At 36.8% G+C, this 12,905-nt stretch overlaps 1 protein-coding gene across 1 annotated transcript in view; it reads right to left on the reverse strand.

Annotated features, from left to right (window-relative positions):
• Positions 1-7,611: 7,611 nt before the first annotated feature.
• The window catches only part of IPO11 (importin 11), a 148,303-nt gene continuing 143,009 nt past the window's right edge, over positions 7,612-12,905 (reverse strand). The window contains exon 29 of the mRNA XM_053448028.1: positions 7,612-8,101. Coding sequence (XP_053304003.1) covers positions 7,937-8,101 — 165 coding nt within the window. The 3' untranslated portion in view covers positions 7,612-7,936. The remainder of the gene's footprint in view (positions 8,102-12,905) is intronic.

Genomic DNA, 12,905 nt, shown 5'->3' on the forward strand with positions numbered 1-12,905 from the left:
GGGGGGGTTTAGACCTAGTCCTGAATATGCTAGAACAAATACATTATTTTATATCATTTTACCAATGTTTATCATGGAAGATCATTCTGGAATATCCTAAATCTAATCTCTCTCTAACCAAGCCCCGAGGCTGATAGCCATACCTTAAAAGTTTGCTGTCCCCAAGACTTTAATGAGGAATCCAGTGTCGGCCAACATCTGCATTGCATACCTACCAGGTGACCAGTTGTTACTTAATACCCTGTTTCCCTGAAAATAAGACATACCCATAAAATAAGCCATAGCAGGATTTCTAAGCATTTGCGCAATATAAGCCATACCCCGAAAATAAGACATAGTGATAGGCGTGGCTATGCAGGTACAGCAACCATTGAAAATGGCCTTTCAAAAATCTTGATCGGATCGGTCCACATGAATTGCAAATGTTTATATCCAGCATTTTTCTTACATGTATTTTGGTATTGTTTTCTTCCAAACAGTGTAAAAGTTTTAGTACTGTTTTGTTGAAGAGACACAAAAATATACACAGATATAGGTCATAAGCAGGACCCATTTATTAAATGTGCTAAAAAAAGAATTTGACTTTTTTTATGACATCCTTTGTCTTGTTGTAAGGAATGATTTATATTCATTATAAATAGGTGACCCAAATCACCTTGAGCCAAATAATAGAGCCTACCATTTATCCGACAGTGAATTCGTAACAAGTTGTGTATCCATTTAAAAGTGCAGCTGTAGTTATTAAGCTTTCCATTATATTGCTTGACAACTATAATATACATTTTATTTTACCATGTCCTGAAGCTTTTTCCATTGCTTCTTTATAACCATCACAATATATCACAATGAAAATTAGCCGGTGAAAAACTGGGATGAGGAAAAAAAATAGAAAAAGTGCATTCACAGTTGTTCTCAAAGCAAAACAGTTACTACCTTAGCTTTTAGCACAACTTGGTACATTATTTAAACAGCAGACACGTGTGCTTCTTGTTTGTCAATCAGTATCACTGAGTAGGCATCTGTTATGGATGCTGCACTAGATTTATTACTTGCAAATTAAGACTTTATTTCGGATTTTACTGCAGGGAAGTGTTTGGGCTCTAGTGATCATCATTTTGGTTAAATATATAAACAGAGAATGAGTTGCACGCATTAAAAATAAAGTTTTAGATTTTAGAACTTTTTTTTTCTAAAATGGCAACATATTTAGGCAGGTCTTGATGATGGCATGCATATGTTAAAAGTTTGAAGAAATTTAGAAACATTTCACCTCATATAAGCTTCCGTGTCAGTGTTAGCTAATTAATATCTTATCTTAAAGTTACCTCTTTTCTTCTCCCTTGACTTTTACAAAAGCTGCCTGGCTCAATCAACAATTGGCAATTTAATAATAGTGGAGAGATAACAATGGAGAGGAATAATCATGCAGACTCTAGAACAGGAAGTAAGAAGATGGCTGCTTCCAGAGAATACATGTAAGGTCATTTTTTAATATGTGAAACAGGGCAAGAAATCAGCACATAATCAATGAATACTATTCAAAAAACACATAAGGAATATTAGAGCTTTCATCAAACTATGCAGCTATATATTGCTGAGCACCCACAAACTCAAAAGTACCCCGATTTAGGTGAGTGTTATCTAAGTTTAGATTGTTGATTGGTCCAGGCAGCTTTTGTAAAGGCCATGGGAGAATAAAAGACAGGCAACTTTAAGACAAAAAATGAATTAGCTAACGCTGACATGAAATGACTGATCTGAGGTCGCACTAGGGTCAGAAGAAGGGAAGACTGCACTGAGTGGGGTGGATGGCAAGATTGCAAGCTTGGGAGTGTGGATGGGGCAAGAAAATGTTTGCCCAGGGTCCATTCAATATTAAAGGCAGCCCTGCAGCAAACATTACTATACCACATATTCCTGAGCTGCCTTTATTTGCTGGAGGTATAGCTTCTCTATTCAGTATTCTGGTTGCCTGGCACCATCACTGGTCCCTGGCATGGGGTCATGGAAACTTAAGCACAGGAGGTAACTCTGGGAAAAGCCCACAGAGTCCATATGTAACAATAACTCACACTGAGTGAACTATAAGTCATTAAAACACTAGATTAGATCATTTGATTAAAATTGTTTAAGTATATGAAATAAACTTAAATAAAGTAAATCTGTATTTCCAATAATAAAAACTGTAGTTTTATAAACGTATGATGATAATTACAGATCAAAATACATGTTATCCATATCAGCAAGAACATCAATTTAAGTACGCATTATGGTAGGTCAGTTTAGGCCGCCTTGTTGTCAAGCCTGCTCACGGTTCCTTGCCGCTCTTGTCCCGCTTGCCCAAGTATTAATGGCAGGTTCTCCGGGCGTGGGTGTTATTCTTTGGTATTGCCTTGTCCTGCACCGGATTGGATCCTGAACTGTGTACCAGAACTCTGCTTGACCTTCTTTCTGCATCATCCCTGTGTACTGATGTGCAGAGTCCTTCTCCATTACACCCAACCTTGACCTGCCTTGACTAAGATTCTTCCTTGTTCTTCTGCGCTACGTTCCTGCGCCATTTTTTGCCCACCAGGTGATACCAGCTTGGCATTGGGGACACCTATACATGGTGGGGACACCTATACATGGTGACAAAGACCATCTGGTTTGACCCTTCATAATGCATTATCATTGAGATTACACACTGCAATTCACCCGAAAACTCATGGTTTAATATTTTACTTAGAAACAGAAAATTAAAAATGTAGAAAATAAAAAAAAATGATCTGTGTTGGCATTTCTGTGTCCACATTCTGACCATTGCAGGCAGAAACGTGATTGATGGGAAGATGTTATTTTATTTTCTATATGGGTGTTTTTCTTTGTCACCTTACTAGGCCAAAGCAGGAAATTAAAGTATAAAACAGACAATGCTGTCTGGCATGCTGAACTAAAGTAATTGCTGCTGACACACTGACTGAGAAATATCTATATTTTATAAGAGCTTCCATTACAGTAAACATATAGCTCTGTTGTGGAATGACTTCGAATACATGCAGCAAAAGAAAAGCAAACATTTTAAGATAGGTTAAGCCATGTAAGGATCACAGCTAGCTGCTTATTAAATAAAAGTTACAATAAAGTTACCACATATGGTTATAGGATATTGCATCCTTTAAATTAATGTTTCATCTCTATGTCACCAAATAAAATTGAGGGAGAAAGCTGATGGTGGTTTAGAGATGCGCGTTATACAGCGAGTTGCAGTATAATGTTTTATAAAGTGAAAAAGGACACATTATATATATATATATATATATATATATCATATTATACAGTATATATTTTCAGCTGTATACTTAATATTCATTTGTGGCCATCCACATCTATCAGAAAGATAGGGGGTTTCATGACCAAATGCTGTCAGTTTATACATTAAGAGAGTCTCATTTATCTTATTCAGTATCAATGACAAGTTGAGAATAATAGGTTTGGGTTAAAATGCTGCAATCACCATTTTTGTATCTAGAGCTATTTTATGAAGTCTTTTGGTCCTCGTGAACGGTGAACTCCGGAACTATGATATAAATTTAATAATATTTTATATGCCATTAAGAAAAGGAATTACCTGTTAAGTAACTAGCAGAATAGGTAGTTGAAATAAATAGGATAAGGGTATAATTGTAAAGCCTTTTTCCATTCTCATCTCAAAAAAACATCAAATAGTTACTCAACTCGGTAAGGAAAGTTCTGTAGAATGTCTCCTTCATTGTATGACCCATGCTGTCCAGGCCGTGTCACTTCAGAGGGAGGATGAAAGATTGCCACCTAAAAACAATAGATTTACATTTCTTTCACACAGATGTCATATCCTCTTTTATAGCCTGACTTCCCATTACATCTTACATATCCAAAAAATGTTTGAACATACCATTGAAGTATGTTCCTGTGCTTTTATGAATGCCTTTCAGACTTGGCATTGATCATCCTTCATGCTGAGCATACATCTAATCCAGAGCAAGAATTTACACAAAAACGTCTCCAAAAAGTTTTCTAGATAATATACTGACGATCACAACTTTAATTTATTAATTTGGGGAAAATAAAGTGCAGTGTGGATCCTGATTGTATTCCACCCTTGTTTTAACTGTACCCAAATCATCTCATGCCAATTTGGGCGTGAGGTGCCCAATTTGACTGATTTGCACGAAATGACTAAGGAAACCTTGAGCCTACCATTTTTCCATAATAAACCACATTAATCCACCAAATAAAATAATTGCACAGTACTAATAAATAAGGCCCTCCATTTATTTCTGCCCTCATAAAAAATACCCCCCTACTTGATCTTTACGTTCTTCCCATGGGCTCCTTATTCAGAGAAGCCACACCATCTTAGCTGCTAGAACTTCCCTCTCACAGATCCAACCCCCAAACCACGTCTTTTGTTTCTCAATTCCTTATGCTTGCCCCCATCCCTTTCCCTCAGAGTTGCAAGCTTGCGGGCCGGGCTCTCTCCACCTGATGTATCCGTTTGTCTTAGTCTGCCAATTTTAGTCTTGTCATACCCCTTGAATATATGCATTGAAAAATGTGCTGGGTAAATTGATGGCGCTATATAAATCATAATAATAATAAAAATAATGGGAACGGTTTAGTATTCTGACTTTCAGCAAAAATTTGATTTATTTAGATATACACTACATGGACAAAAATATTGGGACATCTGACCATTACACCAACAGGGACTTTTATGACATTGCATTCTAAATACATAGATATAAATATGTAGTTGGTCCCCCCTTTGCAATTATAACAGCTTCTACTATTCTGGGAAGGTTTTCTACACGATTTTGGAGTTTTTCTGTGTGAATTTTTGCCCATTCATCCAGTGGAGCATTCGTGGTCAGGCACCGAGGAGGCCTGGCTCGCAATCTCAGTTCCAGTTCATCCCAAAAGTGTTTGACAGGGTCAGGGCTCTGTGAGGGCCAGTCAAGTTCTTCTACACCAAACTTGCCCAACACAATGTTTTCGCCTATTTATTTGTTTATTGGACCAATATCTAAAAAGATGTAAAGTTACATAAGCTTTATGCTCAGATGTACCTTTTATAATTATAAACACATTATAAAGAAAATTTTGCATGTTCATGTCCACTTTTTGCAAAATAATGTGATAATGGGAGAAACCATGTTATTTGACTTTTAAAAAACTTCCATTAAATCTTAGAGTAAATGTAAGTAAAAAAAAAAGAATCATAGGAAATTACTGAATTGGTTAGTTCATACTTCCTGTATACCATAAATTGAACTGAAAATGGGCACACAGGAGTATTCTTATTACAAGTTAAAATGCAGAATCAATAAATTAATTGATGAACAGGGGGGAGAGACTGGCTAGAATAAAGTAGAAATTTGGGTCAGATCTCTCACCATTGAAGGGAAAGTTCTTGTGCTTCCTATTCTGCAGTACATGGCTCAGGCATGAACCACCAAGCCATCAACAAGGCAGTCTTCCACTTTATCTCAGGGTCCAAAATGAAAAGAGCGAAGCATGGGGTAAGGTAGAAGGACAATTGGAAGGCAAAGGAGCGTCTGCCCTCCTGAGGACCTTCTTTGTATGTAATGATGTGTGCAGGACTCTGAGAGGTAGTGAAAGGCTAATTTATAGTAGGAACACCCACTAGTAGGAAGGGAGTTAAACCTGAACTGCGGTCACCATGTGTGATTCAAAAGCGCATCAGATCCAAGGACACTATTGAGAGCATCCCAGGGCTTCCTGCTGCCACAACTACACCAACGACTGTTGGGGCAAATGTGGCATCAAGCAGACTGACCAACAGGTTTAAAGATATTGCATGGATGGCCACCCGGGAAGGCCTCCTCCTGCTCCCACAGCGCGTGGTGGTGCAGGAAACTGTCAGTGCCCGTTTGCACGGGTTTAGTTAGAGCCCTGGAGTTGAAATTGAAGCACTGTGGAGAGCAAGTACCCGTCATACCACTCTGCACTTTACAGACTTATTCCATGAACACACATGGAAGGTGCCATCAACGATGCTTGGCGTCTAATGTGCTGTGTAAAGGAAGCTTTATAGTTTGCCAGGTGTGTTGAAGAGCCAGCTGAGGGACTTCTCTCTTATGGACTGTCTGGAGGACTAGTCCTACCATCCTCCTAAACCCACTTTGTTTTTAACCCCACCTTGACCTAAGCCCACACTGCTCAACACCACTCCATTTTCTCAAGTCTGTTTCTAACGTGCTAAACCATTTGTGCCATGACTGAAAACATCTTACACTACTTTTCCTATATTTCGGACATTTCTGTTAATCTTAGATTGTACTATATGTATATTACCCTGCGTCATAATACCCTTGTTGTCCTCTTGACTATATAATTGTTTGCACTGATAATGCATTTGCTTCTGCACTGTTTCACATTACTTGTACATGTATGTAGACAGGTATTTTCTGGTTCATCATTTTATTTTTTAATAAAATAATTTAAATACAAAAAAAGAACTAGGATGTCGATGAAGGGTGAGGATATCATTATTGGGGACTTTAATCTCCCTGATGTACTGGAAAAATCGGTTAGCAATTGGTAGAGTAGGCATCGGTTATGGATGCTGCACTAGATTTATTACTTGCAAATTAAGACTTTATTTTGGATTTTACTGCAGGGAAGAGTTTGGGCTCTAGTGATCATCATTTTGGTTAAATATATAAACAGAGAATGAGTTGCACGCATTAAAAATAAAGTTTTAGATTTTAGAACTTTTTTTTTCTAAAATGGCAACATATTTAGGCAGGTCTTGATGGCATGCACATGTTAAAAGTTTGAACAGCACCAAGGAATAAGCTTACATATGCTCTTTATTGTTGGAAAATCATCATAAGTAGAACTTCTAATTCTAATGATTCATTTCCTGGATAGCACTGGTTGAGAATGCCGAATGTTTGGATACATTCTCTCCATACAAAAATTGAGCCAACCCTAGCTACTCCATTTTTCATCCAAAATTTATACATGTCTATTGTCAGCTTTGCTCTTAGAATCTGACAACTTAGAAAATGTACAACCTAAAAAGAGAATTCCCTTAAAAATAAAGTATACATTATTTTGCTCCATTGAAATATTTTATGTACACTTAACAGGTTATGATATTTGTCTTCCTTTTGACTATGGAAGAACCCCCCCCCATAGAAAATATTATGCAACTTTACGATTCCTCATTTGTTTTGTTCGAAATTATATCAGCCCACCAAGGACATGATTAAGTTCTCTGTGATAACAGCTACCAGCAATCATATTTTAATTAGGGCAGATCAAACAGTGGGGACAAAAGGCAGCCCTTCTTTCCATTGTCTTAAATTTCCATGAAAGTTTCCCATTTTGCAATGCGAATGTCTGTTACATGGCAAAATAAACACTGCACATGCAAAACTGGGGCATCATAGAAGTGAGATGTAGAAGAAAGAAAGAAAAAAAAAAAAGAAAAGAAAAAGAAAATAAGATATTACTGCCTCCAGAAATGGCATTATACATCCCTGTAAAAGTGTAAAAGAATAAAATTTTTGTTCAGGCAGACAATAACCTAATTCTATATCCACAAAAAACATATAAACATCATAAAGGATAAAAACATGTTTAATCTAATGTTGCATATTGCTCAATAATTGAGTCAACAAAATGTTTTCCTTTATAAAAATGTTAATATCTCAGTGTGCATAGAGTTCTAGCCAGAATACACACTTACTGTCCGTCGACAATTCTATACCTGAAATGTGTGAAATGAATGATTTCCATGTATAAAATTATACTGTTTGGACATATTTTTTAGGATAATTCTTTGTTTTTGTGTTTTTACCCTAAAACAAATGGAAGAAATCATTTTGCAAAATTTTATTTTGTCAATAACTTTTGCAACTGTTTTTGTCTGGTAACAACTCCTTATTCAGATACGCTGTAAAAACTCTTGTAGCTGTTTTGCTATTTCAGTATCGACAGTTTCCATTAGAGATCGGAATCCTTCTTCTCCCATTAGTTCTTGCTGTGCTTTCAGTTTTTCATAGGCAAATTGTTGAAGAGAAACTGTATGAACCGGGTCCCTCAAAGCAAGCTAGGGATGCAGAAAAAAAAAAAAAAGACATTAGAATACAGCAACCCCGAATCATAAAAAATATATTAACCTCCTCCACAGTGATAAACTCTGGCAAGCAGTTCTTACATACAAAAAGCATCAGATAATGTCACCAAGAGCTAAAATATTTGCATTTTTTTTAAAACATTGCTAACATTTATTCTTTATGTCAAAATAAGAGAAAATGGACAAATATTTAGAGACATACAAAACATTATGCAAGTACAATTTATTTTATATATACAATCTCATAATCTATGTTTTTTAATAGATTAATTTCTATTGCCATTTCTGCATATTAACAAATCAGTTTCAATATTGCCATTGGGAATTTTAATTCTACTACCAGCTTAGGGCCTTTACCCTTCCCTTCATCATCATCATATACCCTCGCCTACCAGCAACAACTCATCAGCAGCATCCAAGCCCTAGTGTCTACTGTCTGTTTAGATTACCCTTCCCTATATTGTTTCCATTTATTGGTTCACCTCCTTCAATAACGCTACAAATGAGCAAGAGAAAGACTTTCCTAGCCTGGCGGCAACAGGAACTATGGTTTGCAGTAATGTGCACTGACACCAACGCAGGGATTTACAAGCCCCAGTCAACAGGACCCACTCATTGCACAGTGTGTATCCTACTTTCTGCTCACTGAAGACTGGGCCATATCCACCTATATCCCGTGACACTTGGATAACACAAGATTGTATGTAATACAATATCCAATATCCGGTGGATATGTACTAATGACCTTTCATTGAGTATAAGCAAAGCGATTTTTGCACAAATGGTTCGATGTGCTCTTCTCTTTTCTTATTGTGTCTGCTCTAGCACGTGCACAAGGAGGTTGGATGTTGGCGTCGGTAGTCTCTGTATTTGTGAACTATTGGACACAGAAGCCAATAGAACATTATTCTCACTAGTATTACTCCGACTACTTTTCATACCCAGGAGAAACAGTGTGTAACATTACAGAAACCATTCTATTGTTTCAAGATTTTCCTTGGACTCCAATGCATTTTACTGCATGTATTCTTTAGTTATTCAGGTTGAAATTAGGTATTCAGGTTGAGAGGCTTCTATTTCATTTTATACTCCCTGCACATGCACTTTAGCCCTCCCACGATATCACTTTTACTAGAATGGGAGTGCTACTGAGCATGTGCAGGAAGCATACTTAAGTATGCTTGCTGCTTACATTACAAGCAGCTGATGACTTAAATTAGACAAGTTTCATTTTTATAGTTATTTCAATTTAAAGTTAACTGAAATAACTAAAAGATGCCTGCACCAATGTGAATCCAGTAATATGCTACATAAAATGGACTTCAATATGATTTTAACATAAAATTAGGGCTGAGGTGGTCTATAGGAACGGCTACTGTGTGATGCGCTAATAATAACCTTACTGTGTTATCTAGGAAACATTATATAAGCTAGATAAGACCTTCCTCGTGACATATTGTGGCATTTCTGCCATCCTTTTGCTGCTAATAAGTCATCTTTAACTACAGTATCTCATACCTACAACACTGCTGCAGAGCTGCTTATTTTTATATTCATTTGAACTGTTGAGGTCCCACTAATTATCAGAAGCTCACATATTTTTTTATATTTATATATATTTTTTTAATTGTCTTCATTACGCTGCTTTTACTGTTACTGTATTTTGTTAGGTGATAACTCCCCTCCTATTACTTAGATCTCATAAAACAGAAAAAACAACTGTATATTTCTCAAAATGGTAATCAATAACAAAAATACAAACAGATACATGGACTGATAACTCAGACAAATCTCAAAAGCGAAGCGCCATTGTCCTGCCTAGTATAAATTTAATGTGATATCTCTTGCCATAGAACACCGTAGCGAATGTAAAGCCAAAATCTGGATGGCATGTATGAAGCAAACATACTATTACATAACCACTACTCTAAGAGCAACATTAAAGATGGCAGATTATATTTGCATGCAGTTTTCACATCACTGGGTACAGTTATGACAGTTAAGATACTCAAGCATTCAATAAAACAATAAGACAAACTTCTTTGGTGGACTTCCATTTAAAAGACATACAGAAAACCATACATTGTGCTTGCAGAACAAAAATCCTCTTCAAAATAGAACAGGGAGCTAGGATTAATTACCTCTCAAGATCAAATTCAATCCAAGTTACCGTATTTGATCGATTATAAGACGACCCCCCAAAATCTGAATATTAATTTAAGAAAAAAAGAAATATAAGACGACCCTATAGGAAAAAAGTTTTACCGGTAAATGTTAATTCATGTAAACTATGTGAACTATTTTTTTTTGACACTCTGCCCAAGAAATGCCTTATACCCTTATATGCCACGGTGCCCCATGATATGCCTTTTAACCCTCTAAATGCCACTGTGCCCCATGATATGCCTTTTGACCCCCTATGTGCCACTCTGCATGCAGAATTGCCTTATACCCCTATATGCCACTCTGGCATTTAGGGGGTTAAAAGGCATATTATGGGGCAGAGTAGCATATAGGGGGTATAAGGCATTTCAGGAGGCAGAGTGGGGTATAGAGGGTTAAAAGGCATTTCTGGAGGCAGAGTGGCATTAAGGGGGTTAAAAGGCATTTCACAGAGCACTCTGCCTCCAGAAATGCCTTATGCCCCCCATTTAACACTCCCTCCTCCAAACTTACTGGAGTCCCCGGTGCGTAGTCCGGGCAGCGTGTAGAGCTCTACGCGATTCACGTAGACAACTTCAGCTGCAGCTGGGAGGAGGTGCGGTTAGCGGCGGGGGTTGTCTGCGTCCATCGCGCAGACCTTCCCCGGGTGTCAGAGATAATGGGGAACACGAATCGCGTAGAGCTCTACACGCTGCCCGGACTAAGGACCGGGGACTCAGAAGTACCGGTAAGTTGGGGTGGGGGGGGAGACAGGAGGATCCAGGTCCCCTGCATCGCTGCGGGGGATCTGGATCTTAGTCTCATAGTCAGACTTTGAGGTCTTATTATAAGACAAGGGGTATTTTTCAGAGCATTTGCTCTGGAAAAAACCTTGTCTTTTAATTGAGCAAATACGGTATATGATGTTTTGTTATATTCATACCATCACAATTCATATAGTCAGCTATAATCAGAAATACACTGAATCTGAGAAATTCTTATAACTCAAGATATTTTAATAGCGCCACAGCATAACATATTGGATACATTAAAAAGAGCGTATTTGTACATTGTAGCTTTTTGACTAATACTGAATTTAATTATTTCTTCTTTGATGCTTCATTCAAGAGCGCAAGATCAAAAACAACAGTCTGTGATGCAAAACTGCACACTTGAGAGGTGATGACTACAAAGCTTTGAAGTCAAAGGCATCACACATAGTAAGCATGGTGTGGTGTGCTTCTGTCCACGTACTGTAGCAAGAGTAAACACTGCAAAAAATGTATTTACTACACATTGTACAGGGCATATCAGAGGGTCTTAAAGAATTCCAAAAAAAAAAATCTGCTTTGTGCAGATGATAAATATATATAGTTTGTGGGCCTGTAAGAGAAGGACATTGATAAAACTTGATGGTAGATAAGAACCATTCAGCTCAACTAGTGCACCCATTTTTCCTGATGTGAAACTCTCTGTTCTTCTTTTGTGCCTGTAAGTCTTAATATGTGTTTATGTTATAGTCTATTTTGTATATTGTCAATCTTAATGGTTTTTTTTTTAAGAGAAAAACATAGAAAAATGTTAAAGGGGTAATTGCAAGAGGCCATGTGACTGTAAGAAGGTGAAAAGCTTAATGTTCAATTGTAATATTAAATTACTGTCTCGTGACAATTAGTAAAAAATTCTATTGCTTAGTGTGTGTATATAGTGTATTCAGAAGTTCAGCATCTGAGATCAGCATTTAGCATTTGCAATATTATTATGCTGTATTTCACTAATGCTAAATGGTAAATAATGTCAACATCCCTCTCGCAATATCAGGTATATCCTTTCCCCTATAAATGTTCTACGGGTTTATGCATCACTTTCATTCCTGCTTTGTGTTACCTAAAAGCCATCCAGCGTGCATACCTATTACTGTTTATGATCAGGCAGAAATTATTAGAAAGTCTTGCTCTTATAAACCTGCAATTATAATGAATATATAATAATTCATCTGTACAATACAGTTGGAGCCCAAAATGCATTCAACAGTTTCATGTTTATTAGGAAACTAATATTAATCTGTAGGACAGGAACACAGAATTTTTGCCAAACTCGTTTGCAATAAATGTTTAACTGTATGTGTAATACATTTACTGCTACCAAACAGAAGGTTTATTTTTTTTGTTTGTGTTTTTAACCTTCTAGTTTTTTATTTTAATTGTCAGACACAAATATACATCTACATATGTGATCTACATACAAAGTAAAGTAGAATCGAGAGCAAGGTTAGTGGAACAGTATGTGAGGAGATGCATTTAGTCATATGGAAACCCAATAAAAATGTTCTCCCATAAAGGATGCCGACCATCCAACAGTTGAAGGCAATACTAAGCAGTATATTAACTATAATCAATTCTAATTTTTTAAAGAAAGGTTTGTTCTTGTTGACATACAGTAGAGGGTGCAGACAACTTAGAATGAAAATGTTAATTTAAGTTGTAGGCTTTTAATTGCTTTTTTAGTTGGATTATGTATTTTGGGGGTCATTAAACCTGATACCGAATACTGAATTCATATAAGAAAATCACCTTTTGTTTTGCATTAGGTAACATGAAAAATGTGTCCAAAATGAGGTACCACCTTCATACCT

The sequence above is a fragment of the Spea bombifrons genome, chromosome 1 (assembly GCF_027358695.1).
Source record: "Spea bombifrons isolate aSpeBom1 chromosome 1, aSpeBom1.2.pri, whole genome shotgun sequence".
Lineage (NCBI taxonomy): Eukaryota > Metazoa > Chordata > Amphibia > Anura > Pelobatidae > Spea > Spea bombifrons.